Source organism: Cyprinus carpio, chromosome B4 (assembly GCF_018340385.1).
Source record: "Cyprinus carpio isolate SPL01 chromosome B4, ASM1834038v1, whole genome shotgun sequence".
Classification (NCBI taxonomy): Eukaryota; Metazoa; Chordata; class Actinopteri; order Cypriniformes; family Cyprinidae; genus Cyprinus; species Cyprinus carpio.
Window position 1 is genome coordinate 2898169 of NC_056600.1, and position 22822 is coordinate 2920990.

The window sequence follows — 22822 nt, forward strand, 5'->3', positions numbered from 1 at the left end:
TGCCAGTAACGTTGGAAGTCATCAGGACCATCCAGGTTAAATTTTTTCTCGTCAGAGAATAAAACTTTCTTTCACCTTTCAATGTCCCATGTTTGGTGCTCCCTTGCAAATTCCAAACAGGCAAGTTTGTGTCGTGGGACGAGACGTGGCCTTTGAAGATGTTTTTTGTTCTTGAAGCCCTTTCTAGCATGATGACGTCTTATCGTTATTGGGCTGCAGTCAGCATCAGTAAGGGCCTTAATTTGGGTCGAGGATCGACCTGTGTCTTCAAGGACCCGTTGGATCTTGCGGCTCAGTGCAGGTGAAATCTTTTTGGGTCTACCACTTGACTTTTTTTTGTCCCATAACTCTCAGGATTTTTTAAGAAATGTAAAATGACTGTCTTACTGCGTCCAACCTCGGCAGCGATGGCACGTTGTGTGAGACCTTGTTTGTGCAGGTCAACAATCCTGCCACGTTCAAAGAGAGAAAGCTTTTTTGCCTTTGCTATCAGGAGATCTTGACAGTATGACTGCTTGAAGAACAATGACAGGAAAGCCATATTTTTTGTGCAGATTTTACCTTTTTATGGCTATGGTCTTAAACTTTTGATCAGCTGATGAACAGCCTGTTGAAACTTTATATGCAGTTTTCAATAAATTGCCTACTCTCTATTTTTTGTCTCTTGCTCCTGTTTCTTCTTTGGCATTTTGAAGCACCACTTACAACCCGGTTATGATCCACTAGTGCGAAATGTGTAAAAACTTGTGATGCATCCCCTGGTCTTAAGATTTTGTTCAGGAGTGTATATTCATTTACTAAATGATTTTTGGCATAAAAGAAAAATTGCTAATTTTAACCCATACAATGTATTGTTGGCTATTGCTACAAATATCCCTGAGCTACTTATGACTGCTTTTGTGCTCCAGGGTCAAAAAGGTTGTGTTTGTGGCAAACAGCTGCACACAGACTGCATACGCTCTGCAGACGGAGTATTGTGAAACGAGCAGGCAGCTGTGACTTACTCTGCGTAGCGGTAATGCCACTCTCCGGTGGCCGGGTCCTGCTCGAACAGAGCGGGCATCCACTCCTCACACTTGGCCTTGCGCTCGCGTGCCGCCTTCCTCTGAGCCTCCTCCAGGATGAACTTCTCATTGGTCGCCTCCGTCTGGTCCTTGTTATTGATGGCCCGTGTCACATGTTGCCACAGTCTGAAGATGACACGGAAACACTTACGAAAATGTGTTCATTTTCCTAATTAGGTTTTATTTCTCATGTTCCTGAGCGTTAGTGATCACGCAGAGACCTATTAAATCCCTTCGTTTTTTCAAATTCTGTTTCAGTTTTTTTAAATAATTTTTTTAATCTGTTTTAGTTTTAGTAGATTTGATTTAAACTTATTTTTTTTAAACATAAAATACATTTTCACGATACCTTTTTTCAGTTTTATTTTTTTCTGGAGTCCATTTTTGATGTAATTAGATAATAATACATTTATTAATTTAAAACAACAATTAAAGATTTAATCATTAAAAAATATTAAAATCATTTTTTAGCATTTTGTTTTTTTAAATGTTTAATGTTTCTGGATTTCCATTTCTATTCCATTGTTTTCTGTTTTCATTTTTCAGAATTACAGTTTAATTATATTTTAAAAAAAAATAAAATCATATTTCTAGATTGCTTTTTAAGGGTTATATGAAACGTTCGTATTTAAAAAGCACATCTAATTGATTTAATTTTTCCCCAACTCTGTGTCTTCCTTTTTATTTTTCTGGATTTTATTAAACCATTTTAATGGTTTAATAAAATATTAATAATCAAAAATCAAAGTGATTTCAAATAATTTAATAATTTATTAAAACTTTGACAATAATAGGGCCCTATGAAATGTATTCAGAGATTCTGTGTTGTCCGTATTATTTTTTCCTGGATTTTTGATTTAATTCAAATGTAATAAAAACTGAATGCATAAAACCATTAATAATTTAATTAATAATTTTTTTTTCTCAAATTATTATTTTTTTAATTAAAGCATAAATGAAAAAAATAAGTTTGAATAATATTATAATTATTTTTAGTAGTAGTATTTTTGCAGTTTAATAGTCTTTTTGTGGATTAATATTCACAGACACAAGTCCATTTCACCATTTGGTTTATTACACAGCCCTACTTTTGATTTATTCATAAAAAATGGCCCAATTCCCATGACATTTGAGGTTTTCTGCACTGTGTAAACGAGGTGAAGAGTATGGTTACCTCTCGGACTCAAACTCGCTCTGTTCTTCAGGAGGGACGGTGCAGCGGATCAGACGGTTCTGTCTCAGCTCCGGCGTCGGGTTCCAGAACGTCTCCATCTCACCCGTCTTCTTATCATTGATGAAGACTTCACTGTCCTGTACAACACACACACACAATGACATCTGACCTCTAAAAGTCAGGTCCAAATACAATTAGATCTGCTTAAAAATAGTCTTGCATGGCCAGATTGGTCACTAAGACCCGCCCACTTAGACGATTTGATTGACATGTAAGGTGACCAAACACATTTTCGGATTTCTGTGTAACATCTACCGCTGATTTCTAGTGATTTTTATGTGCAGAGGGTCTGGTTTCTGACTGTTATACTCACCCAGTGCCCCTCAAGTGTCGCCAGCACCTCCTTCCCGAGCTTGATCTTCCCGCTGATCTGATTCACGCTATCACTGCTGCCGAGGAACGGCTGATGGACAGAGAAATATCAGTCACGCCACTGAATCCAGTCACACCAAGCATCGCTCATTTGTGGATGTTGTGCCGTTATTGGTGTGGCAGTTGGTTTGATATGGATGTGATGTGTGTGGCCTTTCTGTCTGCGCCCCACTGTTCTTCTAAATGTCACAAAAGCTTGAAAACGCGCGTATAAACACACACACCTTGAGTCTGAACTCCAGCTGAGCGCTGTAGCCCGTCTTCTCACAGGCGATGGACACCTGACCGCCCAACTCCAGAGTCATCGTCCCGTACAGGATCCCTGACACACACACACACACACACACACACACACAGAGCATGTGTGTTAATCTGTGGTGTATCTGACTGTTAGTGAATACACTTGTATGTGTGTGTGCAAGAGTTATTTTATTTTCACTTGCTCTCTTATAAAATTGTCTTACAATAACGCACAAATCACTGGACAGACAGACGGAAAAACACGACACTCTCTAAACTAGACCTTAGTCTTCAAGAGATGGGTCTTTGGTAACACTTCATATTAACAATAAGACATTAACAAGATTAACAGATGGAGAAAAAACTATTAAATATGTATTTTAATTATATATATATGTGTGTGTGTATATACATACACACACTTTAACAATTATACATTTATTTCTATATATTATAATAATTACTATTAATAATTCTTAATATATATTTAATTAAATGTGTCATTCAAATGTTAGTTATAATTATGAAATATATTCCTAAATATTTATATAATTACATATTTTTATATTTGTAAATATAGGATATATAATAATAATAATAAATAAATAATTATCTTAGTACTTAATAAGAAAACACATATAATTCAAAACAATAATATATAAAAATTATAAATATAAATATGTTTCAGTTACTAATTAGTAGTAACAATTGTATTACTAATTATAAATATTAGTGCTGTCAAATGATTAATCAGGATTAATCACATCCAAAATAAAGGTTTTTGTTTACATAATATATGTGTGTGTACTGTTTACTTATTTATTATATATATATATATATATAAATACACATGCATGTATATATTAAAGAAAAATTTGTTATGTTTTTATATGAAATATCTTTATATACAACATAAAATATAATAATATAAATATAAAAATGTAAATATTTTAAAAATATATATACTGTATGTGTGTGTATTTAAACACAGTACACATACATATATATATATATATATATATTTAAAGAAATCATAAAAATAATTTTTAGTTCTGAATTATATAGATGTTATATAAATATTTATAAATATTCATTATATAAAACAGTGCACGTATTAAATGTGCAACACATATACATACATATGTGTGTATATATAGATATATACATATATTTATATATGTACACACACTTGTAATAAAACACATTTAAATTTCAAATCTAATTTAATTTATATATTTCATTTATTTTATAATATAATTTCTTTATAACATTCTAAATATAATTACATTACAATTACTTACAATAATATATATTATATATGTATAAATATATATATATATATATATATATATATATATATATATATATATATATATATATATATGCTAAAAATAATATTTGTTTATCAATTTATTTATCAATTTAAATGCACATGATCTAATCATCTGTTAAGTGTTACATAATGCAATAATGTTTATATTGTTATTATTGAAAGATAAAGTGTTACCAAACTCTCATATATTAACTAAATGTAAAACTCTAGACTGTATTCTGCACACGTATCTAAACGAGTGCAAACGAGTTACTCGACATGTAAACATACCTAGATGTGTCCCTACAGAAGGGCACAGGTGTCAGTGGTGCAGTATGAGCGCTGTATTCAGATACAGAGTGTGTGTGTGTGTAGACAGACCTTTGCAGTGTGCGTAGGGCATGTTCATCACGTAATCCTCTCCTCTGTTCAGAAATGACAGCCTGGCTTCACCGTCCAAGATGGCCGACAGAGAGTTTCCTGAGAAACACGCCAACGAACTCGCAATCAGACACGCGTGTTGCACAAAATGACGTGATTTATCAACGTATCTTCTTACCGTAAAACTTGGACTTGGCCAGGATGCTGCCGCTGAGACAAAAGCCATCCTTCCTGTTGCTGACGTAAAAGGCTGAAACCGGAGGATGATGGGATATCTGGAGGAGGACAGACACGTTGTGTTGGTGTGAAGCTCAGTAGAAACTGATCTGAATTAAAGTGGACTTTGCTGCTTGACCTGCTCTGCGATGTAGAAGGTTTTGCTGTTGGTCTTGGTGTGGAGCCACAAACAGCGAAATGTTTCTCCAATTATGGGGTTGTACGGTTTCTTCAAGCCCTGTCAGTGACAAAAACGATGGAAATATGACGGAAAACGACAGATTCCAGATGTCTGAAGCGCTGTTAGTGAATGTGTCTTCACCTTTGGCTTCTTGTAGAACCCAGAAATGTACCATTTGACCACTTTCTTCATTCGGTTATAAGCGTTTTCCTCCACCGCCGCTCTGATGAGTTCAACAAAACACAATTACAGTAAAGTTATTGTAATAAAATGACTGAAAATCTGATTTGATGCCTTACCAGGGTTATTATTGTAAACTAACACTAAAACCATAAAAAAAAAACATTTCCGTTTCTTAAAATAAAACAAAGTGGAAAAAAAAAATAAAATCACATTTTTGTTTGGTGCTAAAATTACTAAAACTAAATAAATTAAAATGAATTATAATATTATTTAGACATTAAAAAGGCAAACAACAAAATCAATAAACCTTGAACTAAAATGAATATGAAAACATTACTACAAATAAATACTACAAAAAACTATAATAGCATTTCAACAATACCAAAATAACATTTGCTTTGACATTTTTTTTTGCCTTTACATTGAAAACTATATGTGGAAAAATTGTTTATTTTTGTGAGTTAGTGAGTTTAAATTATTTTTATTATTGTTTATTATTATTAGAAATGTAGTTTATTTAATTTAACATTATTTAGTGTGATTTTACCATGTTTGGTCCACTTCATTTTTAATCCATAACTATGCTAAAATTATTTTAATATCAATTACATATAAATAATTAAAATAAATGAACTAAATTTAAATAAATTAACCATAAATAATAAACCAAAAACAAATAAACTAAATATACATGGTTTACCATAATAAACCAAAAATAAAATAATTTTTCAATCATTTTATTATTTTTATCTATTATGTTTTTTACACAATTTATTATCCCTAATAAGAGACTAATTTGGAACACTAGATAGAAAGCAATTCCATGTATGCTGCTTTCGAAAGTCATTTTATTAATTATTTATATACTATTATAGTAGTTCGCTTTTACTTTTAAATTTTCATTTTTAGTTTGTTTTAACAATTTTATGTTCTTTTGTCATTTTTATTTTGGTCATTTTAGAATTTATATTAAGCTAATTTTTTTTTTTCAGTTTTACTAATACTAGTACTTCAATTGAATTTTTTTGTAATTTCTAATTTTCATTTTGTTTTCTATTGTAAGATTTTCATCTAAAATGTTTTTCAGCTTTATTCTCAATCGTGATTATCTATTAGTTTTCGTTTGGTTATCTGTGAATATAGAGGAGCATCTGAATACTCTGAGCGGAGCGTCTGTGTGTTACTCTCTTACTCGGACAGGAAGTCAGCGTGATAGTAGTAATCGGACAGTTTGTCCAGGAAGGACCGTGGTTCCAGGATGAAGGTGGGCAGCACCACTTTGGACAGGTCCATGCCGGGCCGAACCTGCTTCAGGAGAGTCCAGATCAGAGATTTATTCTCCTCTGATACCGTTTCTGTTTGAGACTCTTCGCCTGCCTGAAACACACACACACACACACACACACACACACACTCAGCTTGAATGAACAGATTGTGTCATATCCACCACAGACTTACTGTTCATCTCCCAGCTGTCTGCTGTAAAAATATCTGTCTGAATACTGTGTTAGCATGTGTGCGTCAATAACACTCCACTCCAGCTAAACACATGTGAGGACCTCAATAATTCATGATGATAATGTCATAATTGACAGTGTTTCTAGATGAGGCACAGCGTCGCTCACGCACCTCTCCCAGCTCCTCGTGGCTCTGCTCGATGTACGACGTTTCCCGCAGCGCCTCGTTGGGATCCAGGTCGAGGTACGAGTCGTCCTGTCGCTCTGACGTGTCGCTGTCGCTCTCTTCACTTTTCTCCATCACCTCGTTGTCCCACTCCTCCTGCTCCTGCTCGTTCTCACGGTCCGACTTATCCGAGTACAGGTCCGGATCCTTAAACTGGTCGCTGTCGTTAAACCTGACGGATCACGCAAACTCTGAGTTAGTATGCAAACACAGGACTTGCATTAATCGATGACCAGTGATGCTTTAACTACTTCAGTTTCAGTCAATATGTGCACACAGAGTGAAACAGTCAGCTCATGTAATAAAACAAATGTGCTTTTACTCTCAGAGCTTTATGTGGACAAATTGTGAATTATTCTTATTTTAAATAAATAACAATAAATTATAATGTTTTAATTTATTTCGTTACAGTGATTTTACCATGTTTGGTTAACTTCATTTTTAATTCTTAACTATTATTATTATTTTACAATTAAAAATAAATATATAAATAGAAAATGTATATATATTTACATTAATAAATATATTTATATAAATATAAAATTCCAATATAATATATATATATATATATATAGAACGCTATATATATATATATATTGACATAAATAAATATACTTATATAAATATAAAATCTCTGGAAGATTGATTTTTAATGAAATGATTTGTAACGCTATATGCTTTTTTTTTTTTTTAAACCACCTGATCGCATTATTTCAACTTATTTTTAAAATCACATTTAAGACCTGAATTCCTGGTGAAAAACTACATTACCCATGATGCTGTACAGGAAATTCCACCAATTAGAGAGTCTAGGCATCAAAACAGCTTGCAGGGAACACAATATATATATATATATATATATAATATATATTTTTTTTTTTCAAATAATTTCTGCTTGAAATCAAAGTTTGTAATGTTGTGATTAAACTCGTAGCTGCCTGGTTTGGTTCATGGTTTATAATGTTTATGAAGATGTTTTTTTTTTTTTAATCTCTATGGGAAAATAAATGGGAAAAAAACACTTCCGGAATCAATTTTGCCGCAAAAGTGGACGTTAATGCACTTTATTTTAAATCTGCATTTAAACAAAGTCATTTCTAATATTGGTCACATGCCATAAAATACAAAGAACTACGGTCTTAGCCACGACTGAACTCTCACTTAAGATTTAAAGTGAAAGTCAAGGCACTCCGCTGCTGAACGTCCAACATTAAAAATGAATACGCGAGTGTCACTTTCTATCAGCGCTGAATAAAATATTAATCTAGAGAGCCAGTAAGATGACAGCTGGCTGTGTTAAAGTGTGCGTCTCACTGAAAGCCCTGCATGTTGTGTGCCCTCAGCAGACTGTAGAAGTTGATGTGCGAGTGCTCTGCGGTCTGCGTCGTCTCCTCTTTGCCCTCTCGGATCATCGTTCGCTTCAGCAAACTCGAGCATTTCAGAGCCAGTTCAAGAGCGTCCATCCAACAGCGGCCTGCACACAGGACACCGGGTTTATAAAGACTGCTGCTGCAGTAACATACAGCGCTCCTTCTGTGAGTCTGTGTGTTCGTGTCTCACCGTCTGATTCTGAAGCTGCTCTGAAGATCAGGTGGCTGCTGGGTAACGGCTGAGTGATGGAGCCCACGGCTTCTCCTTTAGGACCCTGAAACAAACATAAACATCATCAACACTTCAACCACACATAAAAACGAATACAATTAATATTAAAAACTTGATGAATATTAAAAAGCCCATATTGTACATACTCTTATCTTTTTTTTTTTATTATTATTATTATTATTATTTTATTTAAAAATATATATTTATTTAATTTTATTTAATACACACAGTTTAATATATGTTTTAATAAATAAATTAATAATTTTATTCAGTGAGGATGAATTAAATTGATCAAAAGTGACACTAAAGACATTTATAATGTTCCAAAGATTCCATAAATAAATAAATTATTAAATTCTTTCTGAAGAATCCTGTAAATATTTTTTTTTCTAAAAACAAATCATAATATATTATAATAAAAACATTTTAATATAAAAATTAAATATAAAAAAATTACATTTTTTTTTATTATAATAAAAAATTTTCATATAAAATTATATTAAAAGCATAAAAACATTTTAAAAGTTTCAATAATAAAATACTAATATTAAAATATACATATATATTTAAACATTTTATTCAATTCTTTTAATAGAATCCTTAAAAATATTTAATGTTTTATATTTCTATTTTATTTTTTATATTATATTCAATATTAATGTTTACATTTTTATTATGTATTAAATATACACATAATATGTGACCCTGGAGCACAAAACCAGTCTGAAGTCTCTGGGGTATATTTGTAGCAACAGCCAAAAATACATGTATGGGTCAGAATTATTGATTTTTCTTTTATTTCAAAAATCATTAGGATATTAAATAAAGATCATGTTCCATGAAAATATTTTGTACATTTCCTACATAAAACAAAACAAAACATAAAAATAAAATGCAAAGAAAATAAACTTTAACAAAACAAAATTAAATTTTCTCATCACATAAATTATATTTTCACGCACCCTCAGATTCCAGATTTTCAAATAGTTGTATCTCGGCCAAATATTAAGTTTTCCCGCTGAGTTTTCTCTGTACCTTGACGGCCCAGATGGACTGTTCTAGCGGGTGGAAGAGCTTGAAGCAGAAGCCGTCCTTCTTGGAGGGTCTCTCGATGAGCTCGCAGGCGTTGAGCAGGACAGTCCCGACCCACTGGCCGTTCTTATTGGTTTTATAGATGAGCAGGACTCCTGGCTTCAGCACACACCACAGCTTGGTCCAGCTCTTCAGCGTGCCTCGGATCTGAAAGAGAAAGAGCGACTCATGAGGGCTGATCGAAAGCTAAGATCGATTTAACCTCCTTTCCTCCAGACCCTGCAGCTCTTTTTTCACATGTTATCATCAATGTGAGTATTACTGTGATTATTAGCACGAGCTGTTTACCCCTACAGCGACAGAAAGACTGACAAGCGCTGTTCACTTTTTAATCATGCTTTCGTCTCTTTGGATTTACTACCAAAACTTAATGCATCGGTCAGCTCTGGATGCACTACAACAGAATATAAAATATATATACAATTTTGAGACCATTTATGCATTAAATGGACATGCATTATAAAGCATGCATTATTAAAACAAGATTTTGCACCATAAAAAAGTGTGTTCTGTATTTAATGGCAAACCTTGAGCCAGTCGGCCATGACGATGACAGACGGATCAGTGATGGTGCTGAGCAGCTCTTTAGTGGCGCGTTTCTTCTCTTCTCTGTAGTTCTTCTTTTGCACCTGAACCGACATGCATGCACAACGTCACATTATTAGTTATTATCTTTAGTAATCAGAATGCATTTATAAGAGATGCACTGAAAGCATGCATTGATCAATTAATGAGTGTGGCTGTACCTTGAGTGATTCCTTCTTAGTAAGTTTGTTTCCAGACGCCGAGACGTCTTTATCTGAGCCATTATAGAGCTTGGTTTCTGACTGCAAACCAACATAAGAGTTAGTAATACACTCAGCATCATGCACATTATGATATTATGAGCTATGCCTTAGGTTGGGCTAAATTAAAGCGGCTTAATCCATACATATACATAAATTATTTATACATACACACACACACACACATACACAAAAAAATAAAAATAAATAAATAAATAGATAAAAAATTAATTGATTAAAAATATTCACACAGAAAAGTTATTTTATATTGTACAAATATTAAATGGTGTGTGTGTGTGTATAAATTAAACATTACCTGAAATAAAATAAATATATGAATTTAACAAAAAATAAACATTACCTGAAATAGAATAAAATATTAAACATTATTAGCATTCAACTAAAACATTTTTAAATTCCTTTTTAGTTTTCATAAAACTGAATTAAAAATTAATAAAAAACAATGTAGACATATTTAAAAAAACACTAATATAAATGACAAAACAACAAAATTACTAAAACTTTAAGTTAATAAACAAATAAATAAATAAAATGTACATACATACATACATCAGGGTTATTAATGTTAAAACTGAAAATAAAATTAAAACCAGAACAAAAAATACATTTCTGTTACTTGAAATAAAATAAACATTAACTTTTATTACAGATATACACATATTAAATTAAAGAAAAAAATCTATATAATAATTCAATTAAATATTAAACATTATTAATACTATATATTTATTAAAAAAAAAATTTCAGCTATATTCAGCCACAATATTTATCATTTTTTACTTTTAGTAAAACTGAATTAACAATTAATAGAAATGATGCAGACATGTTATAGTACAGTATATACTGTATATATACAGTTAAAATACAGTCATAACTAACAAGAAGCATTTACAGTCTGAACATTTTCTCAGTTCACCTTCCAGGCTTCCATGAACTTCTTAACTTTTAAATTTAACCCCAACCACACTCACAAATCCAAATACGATAAAGTGAAATATCTCTATGTGAAGGTGGGTTAATTAGCCTTCTGAAAGCGTCTGACGCTTGTGTTTGACGGCTCTGTGATTTGGGATTTATTCTGGATTTCGAGTGCTTCTTCTAATGGTCTGTCTGGATTAACGGCACGTCTACGATGTCCAAAAACCCCCAGAGTGACTCACGCAAACCTGTGACGCAATGAGACTTGGTGACAGACAGACTGGGATTTAGCGTTTATGTGCGATCACGAATCCGGCTTTATCTGGCACAGACTAGCCATATCAATGCTGCGATGCATTTGATCACATTAACGAGTGTGGGATGCTAACTGGGTTATTTCTGAGGCACTCCTAATCCGCACTCACCCCCCTGCGACGCTCTTGACTATGTATAATTAATAAACACAGGCTGATGACTGCTGGACAACCTGGAGACTCGTATCGATCCAATTCCAGCCCCAGAGGATCATGGGTAGGGAGGATAAACAGGAGTGTGAGTTTACCTTGCTCTTGGATATGGAGTGTGAGGAGTCTTCTTTCAGAGGCAGGATTTCCTCTTTGCCACGATCAAAACCTGCAAAAACAAGACATTATGATTCAACTACAACGATAATTATCATAATCAGAAAAATATAAAAATAAAAACTCTACACCAAAACAACCCTAAATATATATAAAAAAATATAATATATACAGTACAGACCAAAAGTTTGGAAACATTACTATTTTTAATGTTTTTGAAAGAAGTCTCCTCTGCTCATCAAGCCTGCATTTATTTGATCAAAAAATACAGAAAAAAAAAAAACTGTAATATTGTGATATATTATTACAACTTAAAATAATAAGTTTTCTATTTGAAATTATACTTTTAAAAAAATAATTTATTCCTGTGATGCAAAGCTGAATTTTCAGCATCATTACTCCAGCCTTCAGTGTCACATGTAACATCCAGTCTATCACATGAGCATTTAGAAATCATTCTAATATTCTGATTTATTATGAGTGTTGGAAACAGTTCTGCTGTCTCATATATTGATGAATAAAAGGTTAAAAAGAACTGCATTTATTCAAAAAAAAAAAAAAAAAAATTCTAATAATATATATTCTAATAATATATTTTCTTTTACTATCACTTGTTATCAATTTAACACATCCTTGCTGAATAAAAGTATTGATTTTATTGAAAAAAAAAAGAAAGAAAAAAAAATTACTGACCCCAAATTACTGACCAATAGTGTATATTGTTATTACAAAATATTTATATTTTAAAAACATAGCTTCTTTTTTATTTTACTTTTTATTCATCAAAGTATCCTAAAAAAGTATCACATGTTCTGAAAAAATATTAAGCAGCAGAACTGTTTCCAACTTTGATAATGAATCATCATATTAGAATGATTTCTAAAGGATCATGTGATAATGATCCTAAAAATTCAGCTTTGCATCACAGAAATAAATGATAATTTAAAGTATAATAAATTTAAAAACAATTATTTTAAGTTGTAATAATATTTCACAAATATTACTGTTTTTTCTGTATTTTGATCAAATAAATGCAGGCTTGATGAGCAGAAGAAACTTCTTTCAAAAACATTAAAAATAGTAATGTTTCCAAACTTTTGGTCTGTACTGTATATAAACATAAACATATACAATAATTTAACAATATTATCTTTACCAGCAAAAACAAAGAAACAAAACAAAAATAAATACATAAAAATAACAACAATATATTTTGTTTGGTAAGTAGTGGTACTTTCAGAGACACTTTTTTAACAGCTACACCTGCTCCATATTCATCAACTCTGGTCTGTCACCAGAAAACCTGTATCGTAAAAACTAAATCTGCATTCAGGGATAAAATCTGATCCCAGAGCTGCATTCAGAGTCGAGGCTGATTTCAGATGGAGCAGAATCTGGGATTATTTCAGTCCCGCGACCCTGAGAAAATATCTGTGTGACGGCTGTATCAACACATCTGAGTGCCGTGAGTCAGAGATTCACAGCAGCTGGAGGAAAACACACACACACACACACACACACACACACACACACACACACACACACACACACACACACACACACACAAACACACACACACGCACAAAAAAAAAAAAAAAAAAACACAAAAAAAAAACACACACACACACACACACACACACACACACACGCGCACACACACACACACACACACACACACACACACACACACACACGCACACACTCATGCACACGTGCACACTCGCACAATCACACACACACTCTCTCACACACACATACACACACACACACACACACTATATAAATTTATATATTCAATGTGCATTAATTGGGCTAGAACTGATGTGTTCTAGAGTTTTTTACTACTTAGTGCACAAGTGTGTGTGGCAATGTTATTTTAGTATACTATTATATATTTTTTTCTTTCTATTTTGAATTAGTTTTTGTTTTTATTGTATTAACTTTAGTTAAATTTTTAGTAATTTGGTTGTGTTTGATATTTCTTATTTATTTATTTATTTATTAAAAATAAGTCTATATAGTTTTTATAAAGTTTTAAGTCAGGTTTTAGTTGGTTGTGTTAAAACGTATTGCCATTTTACATGGCAGATTAAACATTATAAAAACAATTGTGTACTTGCGGTAAAACTGTATAAGTTTTTCTGTGTTCATCTTACAAAATAAGTCCTTAAAAGATTTCTCTGCTAAAAACCGCATCATTTTAGGTCAGTTTTAGTAATTTTGTTCTTCAAATTAGACTAAACGAAAATGAGAAATGTTGCCTTGGCAACTAGCTGAAATATATCTAGTTTTATACTTTTTCCAGTTTGTGTCTATTTCAAGTATATGTGTTTTATGTGTTTTAATAACTCACTGAGTTGTGATGGTGATGGGAGAACGGACGTGTCTCATATCTAAGGCCTTGAGGAAAGTAGAACACTTCATCATTAGCAAAAAACTAAGAGTTTCGTTAGACAAGGCTCAGGACGATCCGTCAATGTCACTCTGTCAAGACTAGTGAGATTCTCAGACAACTGTCACTTTATATAACATCTCTACTCCACAGACTCATTGTCTTGATTCTTGATTTAAGACCCCGTAAAGCAGCTTAATAAATGCAGTTCTCTATGTTGGTCTACTGACATTTTGACTTTTCTAAGATGGGCGGGATGAATCACAAACCTTTTTATAAAGTGCTATTTGTTATATAAAGACATTCTCGGTCCAGAAAGCGGTTTTATTGAAAACAACTGTGCATACGCCCCTGCAGAATATGTAAAAACATCAGTGTGTTTTCCTCTGAAGAGAAAGATTGCAACATTTTAAATGCGCCTATGCTGTAAAAAAATTTTTCCGAAGATGCAAATATAACAAAGTTGGAGTATGTTTTATAAGTAAATATTATTTAGGGCCGTTTACTTTAAAGTGAAAATTAAATTGAAATCCACTAGCAATTTCTGAGCTAAAATTGCTTTAAAGTAAATTTTACAGCAATTTATGTTTTAGTACATCTGCTAAAAAGTTTATAATTTTTCAGACGTAATTTATTGTACAGATGATCTCAAAGCAACACCCACTGACAACTTAAGACTTTCAGCCCAGTTTAATAACAGCAGGCGACTCTTTCCTACTGTATGAGTCACGTAAGAGGCTTTAATAAAGGAAAACTGTGCCTTTTACTGACAGAATGGGACTGTTTTCAAACGTCTTCATTAAGTCTCAAGATCATAGCATTACAGTCTCACCTGATGTTATTGGATCAAGCGAACTGCGGATGTAAATGACGACCCATCGATCATGTAATCAAGTCTATTGTTTCCCGTTTCTCCTCCACAAACCGGGCCAAGCATTGTGTTCATCTCAGAAAAACAAGCCACTTCAAGAGCTCTTCAACATGTTAATCATACGCAGAAAAATCCACACGTCCTCAACCAGATGGGAGCATCAACATAACTCGTCTATTAGCATATTAGCGACCTATTCTGCGCCGCATAAATCTGCATTAACCACGCTTTCATTTAACAACAGGCTCAAGTGTGTCAGGAAGTAGATTCACTTCACAATCTGACTGGAACCAAAAAAAATAAACAACTAACTAAAAATCACACACACACACACACTTTAAGAGTAATTATTCAGTCACTGGATATCTAGTCTCTGACTTCAAGACTGTCCTTAAAAAAAAAAACAATAAGCAAGAGCGACCTTTAAATTCCTCCTTCCTGTCATTTTAGATTTATTCATAAAACACATCTCTGAAACTCAATACATTTACAAAGCATTTAAAAATGCAGAACTGCACTTCTGATGGACGTCTAAAATATATTTTTTTTTACCAGAGCAAATTATTTGTAATTGTTCTGATAACAGATATGAAGAACGGATCAATAATTAGTTTTATTACACTTTTTCAAATGACTATAAAAATCATTAGACTACCAAAACAATTTTTATACTTTCAATATTTAATATAATGATATTCATATTAGTTAGTTGTAATTATTTATAATAATAATAATAATAAGACAATTATTTCATTAAATTAAAAATATAGCAATTTAAAAAAAACATTAGACTTCAAAAAAATAAACTTGTGTTATGAATATTTAATAATAACATTAACAATGTTTTTTTTTTAGTTGTTGTATAATACATTTATTATTGTTGTGTTTTCATTGACAAAAATATTTGGTTTATAATAAATAAATATATTATAATATTAAAATCGTTAAACAAAAACATGATTACATTATGAAAATGTAATGTTATTACTACGAATAATAATAATACTATTAGAATTACACAATATTTTTAAATTATCAGTCAGATATAAATATATACATCTATAGATACAAATACATGCATCTATATATGAAGAGTTCAGATGCCGTCTGAAATTTTCTTCTAGAATGACCATTTTTATCAGACTCCTATATTTATGTTCAGTTATTTCACTTTAATTGCATAGAAAAGCACTTATACATTAGAGTAAAATTACTGAACCCAAACATAGGAGCTATCTGTCTATCTATATATATGTCTCTGCATACTGGGATTTTCTGCATATTAGACTGACATCCTCTAACACATCTAGAGTCTAGATCATCTGAACACAGCAATACAACGGCTCACTCCATGAGGAGCGAAAGGAGACATCTCTGTGTGTGTGTGTGTGTGTGTGTGTGTGTGTGTGTGTGTGTGTGTGTTTAATAATGATGCTGGGTGAGTAATAATCCACACATAAAGCAGGAGCTCACAGACAGACTGATCATTAGCCAGAGAGAGAGAGAGAGAGAGAGAGAGAGAGAGAGAGAGAGAGAGAGAGAGCTTGAACTGGATATACATAGAAAATCTAAAACTAAATATTGCCTGGGACTGAAAAGCACTGCCAGATCTCTGTCAGACAGCAGCACTGCAGACATTCACCTGCTTATCAAACATTCAGCACACGTGCCTACAGACGGACAGACAGAGAGTCCAAGCTCCAAGATAAAACTATCACTGACTCTGACTCCTGTATGTCTGCATTATATCTGAGTAATGCAAACAAAACAACCCTGACGGGGAGATCAGGACCCCGACATGAAGCCTGAACCCTTTAAACACATGAAAGTATTGAGGATGAACGCATGTATCTGTGTTTGTCTGCGGTGAGACGGTGACGTGTGGGATATTTCCACACTCCTGCAGCGTCCTTGACTACGACAAACCAGCAGAGACGGGTGTAATTCCACCCGGTCGCCCTCACCAACTTCAGTCCATCTGAAGAGCATCGTCTAGAAACACTGACAAACTATCTGTTTAACACTTCATATGACAGACGTGCCACATGTGAGTGATTCTACAGACTTAAACCGCTGTGTTCGGGTCATTTTGACCCGGAGAGGATTTTCATTTCTTCAAAAAGCTTGTTAATGTCATCACATTGGACTGAAACCTACTGACTTTGTTAACACAGGGTATAACAACTACCCCAAAAAACAGAATAAATAATTATTGTATTTTTTTGGGACTTTGAGGTTTAGCAATGACATATGCTTCTTTCCACTTAATTGAACTTCATTAAACAAAATTGTTTATTGGTTATGTAGGAGAAAGAAGTTATTTGAAGTGAATATATATATTAAAAAAACATATTTCTGGTGTTACTGTGCATGCTATAAAAGAAAAAAAAACTTTCAACAGCATATAATTACTTGCTCCACATATGAAACAACTTTCCTTGTCAGATGATGTCATCAAGGACACTTTTCATCATCCAATCAAATTGCAGTGGATAACAATGAAGCCCTGCCCAACACTTTTCACTCGGGAAAAACATTACGAAAGTTACAAAGATCTTCTAACGTAATGTAGCTGTTCAAAAAAAAATAAAATAAAATAGGCACACATTTAAGAAACATTTAAGAATCAGCTAAGAAATAGGTAAGCTTTTTGCAAAAAATTAAAAAATTAAAATAAAATAAATAATAATAATAATAATAAAATACACATATTTTTGTTAAATTAAAAATGCATTATTTAAATTAATAAATGTATAAAAATTTAATAAAATCAGCATAAATCAATTGTGAAAACAATTACAGTTACTCAGTGGAAAAGCACAAACATGGTTAAAACAGTTAGTTGTCGAACAATAATTATTCAGTTAGTCAAAATTTATGAGCTTAAAACAAAAAATATATTGATGATAAAAATATAAACCTTGTTAATGTGTATTTAAAATATATATTCTTTTTTTAGTAAAAGGTTTCATTTATGACTGACAAATGTGCATTACATTAAGTTTATTATTTTTGATTATAATTCAAAAGGATATAATTTTTTTTATGCAATCCAAATACAAAATCTTACATTTAGGCCTAAATAATTAATTTTCAGTACAATAAGAACACCAAACCCCAGACTGAATCATCTTAAATCCTTACAAGATTATAAATTTTAAAATGTTTTACTTCAAAAGAAATTGCGATTTATTTCTGAACCAGTCAGTTTAGTTAGGCTTATGGGAAAATGAATCAAAAATGAAAAAAGTGAGCGTTTGCTTCCGAGCTCTTCATCTTTATCCACTATAATGAAGAGATTCAGTATTAAATCAAAGCCATTACCCTGTGAGCGAACCCTGCTGATTTTCACACAGGTGAACGTGACGCGCACACATAAGATTTGCCCCAATGCAATGCACTCTGGGTCCATTAGCTAATCTCTGCTCATTGAACTCCATTAAAAAATAAAGAAGGATTAGGATAATGATAAAGAAAATGCTTGGTAATCGTACAGACGTGAGTTTTAAAATAAAAACACTCTCTCTGAAGAATGCATGTCGGGTAAATCCAGAGTGCAGCGAGCGGGGCCTGTGTGCGAAAATAAGAGCATTTAATGCATCCCTCTCTTCTTCCAATCATAATCATGAGGGATAAATGGAGCGCAGGGCGCGCTGACATGAGTCAGATTCACTGTGAGAGCTGAAACTGCTCGATATCTGCAGCAGAAACATCTGCGTCCTGTTCAAAAGCTTGATCTACTGACCTTGAGCAGATGACAAAGCAAAGACAGTCCTGATATATGATATTTCCACCCTTATGATTCCCATCAAATGAGGGTCCAGAGAACTACGGAACTGAGAACCGGTTCTTTTTCGGAACCATTTCTTTTTTTTAAAAAAAACACTGGAACTGAATGATTTGGTTCTTGAATGTCATTCTTCTGATAATGTAGATAAAACACAGTAGTAAAATACTCTAAATATAAAGTCAATTTATATTTATAGACAAATATCAGTCTCAGACTAATTCAGGCTGGTTGAATCGGTCCTGTTCAAGTTCAAATAAACAGAACCTGTACAAGTGTACATTACTTAATTATAATACTTGATTACCCGATTCAATGCAGTGCAATTAGTGACCCAAATTATTACAAAAAATGATAAAACATGAAATAAAATATAATTAAATAAAATGTTTTATTATTAAACATATAATATTAAATAATTAAATTATAAAAAATATATTTATTAGATATTAAAAACATATTTTAAAACATTTTTTATTGGTTTTTCTAGTTTGTTGTTGATATATATTTAGGATAATTTATTAATTAATTATTTAAATATTAATAAAGACCTTACCTGAAACCAAAATTGTAATCATACAGATATATTATTAATAACAGTAAATATTACTATAATAATATTTAAATATTATGAATAAAACCCACAAAACCACTATAAATGTAATAAATTGTTTATACTTTTATTAATATTATTAATTAAAATATTGTTTAAAATGTTTATAGATTTATTATTAATAATAATACATATTCATACAATATTATATTTTTAATAAAAACATAAAACCAGTATTCATTTAACAAATTTTATATATTTTTTATTAATCAAAAAACAGGTTACTAAAATTAAATTACTGTTAATAAAAAACATTTTTGGTTTGTTTTTATAAATAATACATACTATTACAATTTTGGCTTTGCATTAATGTTTTCATTATTCTTTTTATAATTAGCAACTAATTTATTGTAACTATATACTCAACAATACACATAACAAAATAAGTAAAAAAAAAAAATGGGTAACCTTTTTGTTTGCTATATTGCTGACTATATTTTTTAAATCAAAATCGTGATAGTTCAATTCCTTACAATTCCCATTCAAATAAATACTGAAAAAATGTGCATTTAATAGCAAGAAGTTTTACTGAAGGTTGAAATGAACATAATGCATCAAAGCACAGTGATGCAATGAATAACAGCTCAGTTAATGGAAGCACTTTAGTTTGGAGAGCCGTCCAGAGTCAAACACACACACGTTCAGTCGACAGCAAGCTGCCAAAACAATCAAACTTAAAAGCCTGCTGCGACAGTTACCCATCCTGGCACATTACCTGCCAAACAAATAAAACACGTAAAAGTTTCCCGAGATGGACCCACCTGGCGAGCAGACGGACAGCTCGTTGTAGCCCCCAAACGAGGCGTTGCGTATGAGTTTGCGTCCGTCGGGATGAGCCGGGCGGCCCGAGATGGTTCCTCCACAGGTGGAGAACCGGCGGCGGCCCAGGATCCCGTCTTGCTTCATCATGAGGGCGGCCTCACCCTGAAGAGGGCGAGGCTGAGGGGCTGCGGCGGTAATTCGGCGGTCACCACACACACACATTCAGCTCTGCTCTACACACATACTCCACTGCTGCTAGTACTACAGCTGACCGAGCGCTCTGAAGATACACTCACGCTCGCTCTCTGTTACTCACTGCAGCTCCTCCCTCTCGCTCTACAGCCGCTGTGTGTGTGTGTGTGAGAGAGAGAGAGAGAGAGAGAGAGAGAGCCACAGCTCACATTCTTGAACAGCACTGACCACCAGAAGAACAAAAAAAAAAGCTTTGAGCTGTGACGTCACTGGACACCTGTAACTCATGTTGTTGTTATTTTTTCCAGTTTTATTCTGATCTGATTGCATGATGTTTGTGGTGAATCTGACAAAAACAAAATGTGTCTGGATTATCATTCATCTCAAAAAGTAAAAAAAAAAAAAAAAAAACGAAAACATTTATTTTTGTTTTATTTATTTCAGTTGAATTACTTTAAATATATATATATATATATATATATATATATATATATATATATATATATATATATATATATATATATTATATAGAATTCAGAGCATATATATGATAATGATATAAAAATAAAAATGCTAATAAAAGTAACTTATTATCTCATAATTTGTAATTATTTAAAATAAAAAATTTTTATATAAATATATATATATATATATATATATATATTATATATATATATATTTTTATATATTATATATAAATATATATATATATATATTTAGTTTTTTATTTATAAAATCATATTTATGTGTGTGTGTGTGTTTCATTGAAAATATAATATAAAATAAAAATAAAAAATTCTTTATAAATAATAATAACAGTTATACATAACATTTAATAATACATAGACTATGAATAATTTAAATAATAAATAATATGAACAAAATAAATAATATTTATATATAGCATTTATGTAAGCAAAATGATGCATGGCTTTTATTACTATTCTCAATAGCGCTATATATATATATATATATATACACACACAGTATAAACAGTATTCAGAAATGAACAAGAATTAAAAATGAAAGAAGCTACTGTATAGCTACAGTATATAGGACAAGCCAAAACGAATTAATTTAGGCTAAAACAAAACTGAAACCAACGTTGTGTCTCTCATTCGACACAAATCCAAATGTTTCCGTATTTGCAATGTACTTGAATGCCAAACTATTATTTATGTAAACCTGGTTTTCACTCACGTTTCAATGTCATGTAAAACAAAATGTGTGCATAGACTTTACTACATATTTAAACAGAGCAGTGTGTTTTCCATTTGTTTGACTGACTGTATTTTGTTATGATAATGAAAAGGCTGCATTGTGAGTGCTCACTTGAATTTTTTCCTTCTAACAATGGAAACAACTACTCATTCTAGTCATCCAGATAATTGAAAGTGTAAAAGGCTGCTTTTATTTGTGTACATTCACAATACAATCAAATCTTTGTGCTTTTATAAAATAAAGAAAAATAAGATGCCGCTTTCTGCCGCCTTGGTTTCCTTTCACGCATACACCACAACAATGCATGAACCCAAACTCTGCACACTAGACTAGCCTAATTGATGCACATTTTTTTCTTTCGATTTGTTCATTTATTAAGTAAAAATATATTTCTTGTATAGGTCTATTTATTTGTTATATATAGCCTAGCTTTATTATGTTTCTCTCTGCTCGCTGAAGCGCTGCAAGTGCGTGATGTGATCATGTGAATCTTCATGTTCAATTAATTCCTGGAAAACAAACGTTAGTATTTTTAATGGGTCACAGACACTTATCCTTTCTAATTTAATTCAATTCTAATTTAAAATAATCTTGTCTGTTAACGAGTGTCAGTTGTCGGTTAGGAGAAATAACCGAAATGAACATCCCTAAAATACACACACACACACAGAGTATATAAATATATATACAATTAGTATTATTTATATATTGATGTATTTTTAAATAACAAAAATAATTCAGTAATAATAATAAGGTACATATTATAAATAAAAAATGTATATCATAGATGACAACATGAATATGAATAAATTATTAATTATATTAATATGATTATTATTATTATTATTATATCTCAATAGTACTATCATAATGTTTTAGAAATCAGCATAAATTAGATGACAATAAAATAAATACTACCATGATGTATAAATACTTTAATACGTTTCCCATTACAGTAATAAGAATAAGAGTTGTATGCATTATGCAAATGAAAATTGTTCTTAATGTGTTAAATGACACACAAAAAAATATTGATGCTTTATGCAAAATACACTTTGAACTATGACGTATTCATAAAAACATGAATAAGGTTTTGTCAGATTCCCTTTATGACTGTTT

The 22822-nt window shown here is 31.8% G+C and overlaps 1 protein-coding gene across 6 annotated transcripts in view; it reads right to left on the minus strand.

Annotated features, from left to right (window-relative positions):
* osbpl8 (oxysterol binding protein-like 8) overlaps positions 1–22822 on the minus strand; it is a 72878-nt gene that overhangs the window by 6905 nt on the left and 43151 nt on the right. For 3 of the 6 annotated variants that reach the window (XM_042721617.1, XM_042721615.1, XM_042721618.1), the window contains 16 exons: positions 11847–11917; positions 10307–10387; positions 10088–10189; positions 9504–9707; positions 8427–8511; positions 8181–8340; positions 6813–7038; positions 6376–6560; positions 5142–5223; positions 4959–5057; positions 4782–4878; positions 4604–4702; positions 2895–2992; positions 2612–2701; positions 2239–2375; positions 1005–1190 (listed from right to left, as the gene is read on the minus strand). In XM_042721617.1, the coding sequence (XP_042577551.1) occupies positions 1005–1190; positions 2239–2375; positions 2612–2701; positions 2895–2992; positions 4604–4702; positions 4782–4878; positions 4959–5057; positions 5142–5223; positions 6376–6560; positions 6813–7038; positions 8181–8340; positions 8427–8511; positions 9504–9707; positions 10088–10189; positions 10307–10387; positions 11847–11917 (2002 nt within the window). Of the gene's footprint in view, positions 1–1004; positions 1191–2238; positions 2376–2611; positions 2702–2894; positions 2993–4603; positions 4703–4781; positions 4879–4958; positions 5058–5141; positions 5224–6375; positions 6561–6812; positions 7039–8180; positions 8341–8426; positions 8512–9503; positions 9708–10087; positions 10190–10306; positions 10388–11846; positions 11918–20289; positions 20642–22822 lie in introns of those variants that run through there. The other 3 variants (XM_042721616.1, XM_042721614.1, XM_042721619.1) reach the window with 3 other exon arrangements.